A 7,197-nucleotide genomic window follows, 5' to 3' on the forward strand; every position below is an offset into this window, starting at 1 on the left:
CGATGTTCCAATCTTGTCCTCTTCTTCTAACACTCTCTACTATCTGCTCTTTTCACTGACATCTTGGTCTCCCCTTTGGCCTTATTCTCCCTCATTGTGCATTGTAAGTTCCATATTTTATCCCTTCTAGTCTTCCCCAATATGCTCCTTAAGAATTACATCTCAACTGCTGTATCTTTCTTTTGTCTATCTCTGCCATTGTTCAAGTGTAGCTCCATACATAATTATTGGTACATAGTTACCTTCTTGCATTTCATAGGTACATCCCGGTTCCATATTAATCTTTGAATGCTTTGATCGAGTCCAACATGCATTTGTCCTCTTCTGTTTATTTCCTCACCTATTATTCCACTTCTCTCAATTATGCTTCCTATTGTCTCGCTGAATAGTCAAAATAACTCTACATAGCTTGTTTATACTGGAATCCCTACCCTACAACTCCTAGGATGGGATGACTGTGTCTGTACTTTCTCCAGAGCACATGAAATGTTTCTTAATTGAATAATCTTGTTTCCATATATAAAATATAATTTAGTGGTTTCTTTACTAAACCTTATATTATTATAATTTTATCAATTATACAGGTCGGAAGAAAATGAGATGGCCATAGATGATGACACTGATGTTGTGAAAGTTGCTGACAAGAAGAAACCCAAAGAAGAAACACCTTTAGCAAATGTGAAAAGGACAGAGCTGAAAGTTACACCAGAAATGGAAAGCCATTTAGAATCTGTCATGGCAAGAGGACAGAAAGTTGTTAACGATTTATTTTAATTGTACATTCGTCTGATGTAAATAACTGAGTAGATTAATGCTCCTTCTGTAAGAATCATTTATCTGCGAGTACTACTGTTTTACAGTGGTTCATGGTGTGATGCCTGTGGTTATATTTACCATTGCTAAATAATGAGGAAAATACATGATATGTTATAAGATTAATATTTTTATACATTCTAACAATGTACGCATTTAAAAACATGCACATTCTTATTGTAAACCATGACTGAAGATGTCCAATGAGATTTTTACGTGAAGTGTATGCACATTACATTTTGATGGTGAAACACTCAGAAGTTTAAGTAAATATTGGCATTATTTATTTCTTTAATAATATGATAGTATGGCAGTGTGTGTGTGTGCAATACCTGAAATATACAAATATTTTGTAAATTCAATATAAACAAAATGAAATATTTATTATGGAAATGTATAATCAGAAGTGAACTTAATTTGAGTAATATTTACTATGAAGTATATTGTTAATTTAATAAAGATACAATTTATGCTATTGTGTGGTTTAAACTGTCATTATTGGGATAAGTTTATATAACTTCAGCATACAACAGAATGTAAGCAACAAGTACAAATTCTTTTATATTTTGTATGGCTGAAGTCATGAACTACTGTAAAAATTCCGTTTATATTTTGATGAAAAGAAAGCTTTTTGAAAAAGAAAAAGACAGTATTGTTTTCATTTATATGTTCCATAATTGCAAGATTAAGGAATGAAGATTATGGCATGCAAATGGAGTATTTTGTAATTTGATAACATTATTTTCCTAAATGCTCATACTGGAAATTTTAGATAAGCAATGAATGTTAGGTTGAATATGAAGGCACTTTACTGCTTGTCAACTATTTTTAATATATGAAGAAATTTTCTCTGGATATCAGCCAGGTGATTTCCAGATACGCTTCTGAGCTTTTGAGAGCTAACGTCACTCTCATCTTCAGGGATGTGCATCTACACCGGACCCCTCCCACACCAAATACATATAACCTTATCTTAAATATATCTTCGCACTTCAATCCCTGAAGATGACAGTGGTGTTAGCTTTCGAGAGCTCGGAAGCCTATCTGGAAATTACATGACTGATATCCCGAAAAAACTTCATCATTCGCTGCCAGGAAAGCTTTAAGAATAATTTTTAACTTAATGGATGATAATTTTTAATATTAGACAAATTTTAGAATCTACAAAGAGTGATCTTGTTAATTTTATTTCTTCCTAGGTTTAGTAGCATCTTGATTAGTCTTAAATGCCTAATTTGTTTCCGTGAACATATTCACAGGCATAGTAATGAAATGCAAATTCTATTGTGCCTGAAATTGCCTATTTCAATTATTGGTGCCAAAAAATGTGATGAGGTTTTGTGGAGGGGATGGGCAAAATTAATGATTTAACCTTCTTCTGCCTGTAAGTCTCGCAAGATCGGAAGGTTTTTCAAATACAGTGGAACCTCGATTTTATGTTTTTCAGGGGACCAAGTTGAATAAACTTAAAATGCAGGAAAATGTAATATCGAGGGAAATTTTATAACATTTTGCTCTATTGGGACCATCAAGATTGGATGTAAATATAATACAGGAACATGCAAAATCTTCGAACTTAAAATCGGGGTTCCACTGTGTGCAGATCAGTCAACCTCGCTGTATGCCAACTCGTACAGTGGTAGAAGAAAGAAGGGGACTGTGTACATAAATAAATAGCTGATTACCTGGCATTGCCCGGGTATTTATTTTTCCCAATCTTTTATTAGACAGGAATATAAAGAATTCTAACTATAGTGTAAAATGAACTTGGAGTTGAACGGCATTGAGAGGGTCACTATTCATCTCAGTGGTCCCGAAAACTGGATTTCACACTAATGTCCATCGTTTTACATGCCACCCCCACCCCTAGGGCTGTCTTGGAGTTGAATAACATTGGGAGTGTCACTATTCATCGTAGCAACCCCGAAAACTATGGATTCCACACTAATATCGGTCGTTTTTTATTATTTTTACATGTAAGTACTTTACATGTTACGTTTCAACCCTATATCTCATGGATTCTTGTTATTCGGATGGCAAGAAAAACTATAGGATCTGTTCCGATAAGGTTTTTCCCTACCGTTTGGTAGGAGACCTCGTGGAAGTTCCTCCTAGGACAATGGGCCTGCCTCTGCGTTGGTGGCCCTATACTAGGAGTGATAGTACATGAGGTTTTCCGAGCTAGTAAGAGTTCGTCAGCTCTGGAATATTGCTGGGTCGGGAAGGTCCTACGTTTGCTCAGCATCCACTGTTGTTATGGTGGGGTGAACTTGACCAGCTTGCCACAGTACAATTACAGTAATGACAATAATCCCCGAGATTTTTCCATGTCACTTCAGGAAATATAGGTATGTAATGAAGTAAGTCTTCATAGCCAGTATGTATGTAATGTTAGACGACTAATAGTTCTTCCTTTTGGGTCTGCGAAGTAATTCCTTAAGTTTGTAGGTTAGGTTGAGTGATAGGTATTTCAAGTGTTTTATGCAATTTTCAATACCTTAGATTTGTGTATGACAGTATTTGCACACTGAAAAGGAAGAATGGTGTGGACATGAAAGCGAGATCTTGTTATACACAGATGCAATCGACATTTATATCGACTGTATTTGCAAGCAATATATCAAGTAGATTGCAGTTGTTTCTCCGGTGCAAGGCTGTAAGGTACAAATGGTCTTGCGTCCTCTTCCAACTGGAAAAAAAGGCCCTCACAGATGGTAGAGACGTTGACGGCATTGTGAGGCTTGAAACTGACATCTACCTGTACCGACGTCAGTTGGCCCTATCTTTTCAGGACCATGAGAGACATAGATTGTCCACGAACCATATCAGATGGAAAGCACATCAGATGTCTAACTTCACGGCCTCAAAATCAACAACGCAAGGGTCCACTCTAGGTCCTGAATTGTGGAATCTAAACTTGGAGCCATCTCTCAAAAAATTAGGAAATTTTTCGGAGATCAAAAGCACAATAGACTTTGAAGATCACGTAATAATTGGTAATTCAAGAACAGAGTTAGAAAGGAAGTCCAGTTTTACAATAAACTCTTTCGAGGACTTGTGTGATACGGTGATATTGACTATTGCCAGAGACCCAATTTATAATCCTAAAGGGTAAGCTGAATGGGAACAAACACCCACAGATAAAACTCACAGAAAAATCTCAGAAGAGTAGAGGAAGCTAAATATCTAGATGCGAAATTACGAGAAATGCAACGATGACATGGATTACGTAACTTCCAAAGCTGAGCATGTAATAAATAAATTGGTAGCAATAGGTTCGAACACATTCAGACTCCCTATGTCGCTTACAAACCCATACACAACGCGATAGTTTCTTTCGACGTACCAATCTGAGAAGACTACCTAAAATATACAAGATACGTAACAAAAATAACATCACAAAAGAAGACCAAATAATCAAACACAGAACGCCATATACTGGTGCAAGGAAGGCCGAGAAGAGAGAATTTATAAATTAATTGGGAGGTAGATATGCCCCTACCATTGCAGAATTAATTCCCAGCTCATCCAGGATTGGAAGAAAGAATGGACTAACAGTGCAATTGTAGGTTTGGTGAAGTACCAGACTGAAATTTGCCTCTCCCAAGAGGAATTTCTGGATCCGCCACTTCCGCTCCCAAGAGGAATTTCTGGATACGCCACTTCCGCAGCAGGATGGATTCAATTTATTCCTCCAAACTTCGGACTTACTTCCACACTCACCTTCCGCATCATCACATGTGCAACTTTCAAAAACCATTACACAATCGTAACGCAGTTTCTAATTATTGTTTTATTGAATATATAGAGCAAGGTAAAATTTTCTTAGCTTTGAAGTTGAAACATCGCCCGCGAAAATAATACTTTGAACATCTCGTGGGTAGCCAACACTAATTAACACTTGCACTGTGTTACTTTACTTTATGTGCGTTTGTAGAGTAATGTACGACTTACAACACAGACGTTTTGCCCCTGCACATCCTTTCAACCTTCTCGTCAAACAATGAGAACAGCTGTCATGTAAGTAATGCCTAAATAAGCTATTCAATGTAAGGCATACTTATCAAAGCGTGGAAAATTTTATCAATGATTTTTGTATTATCAATATAATAATAATTTATAAACACGTCTATATATTTAAAGATGTACAAATACTCGTATAATACTATTTATTTATTTTATATGTGCTTTAAAAAGCCTCGTTGGTCCAGTCGGTAAATAGTCTGACTGTCACGCTGGAGGCGCGGATTCTGTTCCCAGGGTGGTTGGTCTCCAGTGGGATTTTCTCAGCAACGTCCTCGCACGAAAACTGCTTTGAGGTTCACCACGGGTCTAAGAAAATAGTATTTTGGGGTAAAGGAGGGAACTGGAACCTGATGATAACACCACCTTCATAATTGGCCGAGATTGTGAATCATATTCTCTATATTCATTCATGGCATGCAGCAATGCGCAGAAGGTGCTCTTGCATTAATACTCGTATTTAATCGCACACCGTGGCGGTTTGGTCTAAAACGTCATGCTTTGGCTCCAGCTACGGAACCCGCATGTTCGAGTCTCCAGGGTGAAGTTTAACAACTTTCCTTCTGAGGTTTCGGACTGTGTGTGGGACTAATGGTCACTAATTCCAGAAATTAGAATCTCGTTTCTGTCAGAAGCTGTTTCTTTTTCTAAGATATATTTCTGTCACTTTTAAAACTTAAAAAAATGAGTATGTGAAGAAAGTTGATTATTGACATTTTTCAAGGTACGGGAATTTTTGCTGCTCCTTTACAATAGCATATGTAATCAAAATTTTTATATCGCAGTTTTTTTTACCTAACCTCTTCCCTTCAGGTACCCATTTATTTGAGGCTGGGTGAACCCCAGAGCCGCTCTACGCATGGAACAAGGCTGTAGAATTCCGACCTTAGATCACCCACTTCGGGAATATGTTTTCAATATGTTGCGAGGAAACCGGGAAAAGAGTAATTTCCTTAAAGGGGGCCATGGTGGGACTCCTCCACAGAAATACAGTTTTTAGAAAAATATATATTTTCATCGTTAATATAAAGTGGCATAATTATTATCGGGGTGGTATTTGAAGGTGGTTGAGGGAGAATTCCTCTTCTGGCTTTCATGTGCTGGAAAACGGGGATGAGATGAGGTGTCCTTTGAAGGGGAGAAGTTGTTTTTCCTATATTCGTCTATGCCCCCCACACACATAAATTTAACTTTAGTTTTGTAATCAAGATACCCGAATCCCACTTTAAACTGTAGGTCCAATCTCATTTAGCCTAAAAGTGAACTTAAAACAAAAAATCAAACTCAAAAAATTTAATTTTAATTTTTTCACCACGAGCCGCCACTGTATTATAGAATACGTTTATTGTGGTATGCATTTATTTAATACTTACGTAATGACACCAGAATAACGGTAGATGCTCGATATTTTATAGAAGTAAATATCAATTCTTCACCAAATTTCAATTAATTTTAACTATACAAATACAACTCTTTTTAAAACAAATGGCCACGCTTATGTAATAAGAGGACCTCACCGATGACGCAATGGTAGGAGATCAAGAGATCGCGGGTTCGATACCCGGTGGAGGCACCTAGGGGTTCGGATCCCACTTTAAACTGTAGGTCCAGTCCCAATTATCCTAACTGTGCATAAAGTGGACTTAAAATACCAAATCAATCAATTATATAATAAGAAATAATGTTTTGCCGCCACTCGAGGATTAAGCAACCTATGACACAATCTTTAAAGTATTTAATGTTATTAAAATCATTTATGAAGATACAGTTATAATTTAAAGTTCTAAGAAGCCTCTCAGTGGTTTGACGCCCCAAAGAGCGGCGCCCCGGGTAATCGCCCGAGTCGCTTGGCTCTTCAGTCGCTTCTGGTGCCAACAGCCAATCTCGATCCTCATCTCGAAATTCGAGGCTTGTCGAGATAAGAACGAGACCGATTGATTGATTTAGTGTTAAGTGCACTTTATGCACAGTAAGGCTAATCGGGACTGGACCTACAGCTTACAGTGAGATCCGAATCACTATGTGCCTCCACCGGGTATCGAACCCGGGACCCCTTGATTACAAGACAACGGGGAGGCCTAAGAACAAGACCGAGTGTGTATGTATGTACGTATAATCGAGACGAGACCGAGTACTGCTCGAGAGTCTCGTCTCATTCCAAAATTTCTCCCATTTCAAAATTGCTTTACTGTGCTTCTTACTCAAATAGACTGGCTTGTTCAGAGAGGTTATTGGTTAAGTATCTGATGTTTTAAAATTGTTTTTAACAAGTATTTATTACACATTTTATTATCTAATAAGTTGGGTAAGAAACTGATCGAGACTGGAGTTCAATATCGAGAAAAGCCAGGTTTATTCGAT

At 37.4% G+C, this 7,197-nt stretch overlaps 1 protein-coding gene across 1 annotated transcript in view; it reads left to right on the forward strand.

The window, feature by feature from the left end:
• l(2)05287 (WD repeat-containing protein l(2)05287) overlaps nt 1–1,451 on the forward strand; it is a 151,315-nt gene extending 149,864 nt beyond the window's left edge. The window contains exon 14 of the mRNA XM_083120484.1: nt 585–1,451. Coding sequence (XP_082976610.1) covers nt 585–774 — 190 coding nt within the window. The 3' untranslated portion in view covers nt 775–1,451. The remainder of the gene's footprint in view (nt 1–584) is intronic.
• Nucleotides 1,452–7,197: the final 5,746 nt, after the last annotated feature.

Source organism: Lepisma saccharinum, chromosome 4, assembly GCF_977018435.1.
Source record: "Lepisma saccharinum chromosome 4, izLepSacc3.1, whole genome shotgun sequence".
Lineage (NCBI taxonomy): Eukaryota > Metazoa > Arthropoda > Insecta > Zygentoma > Lepismatidae > Lepisma > Lepisma saccharinum.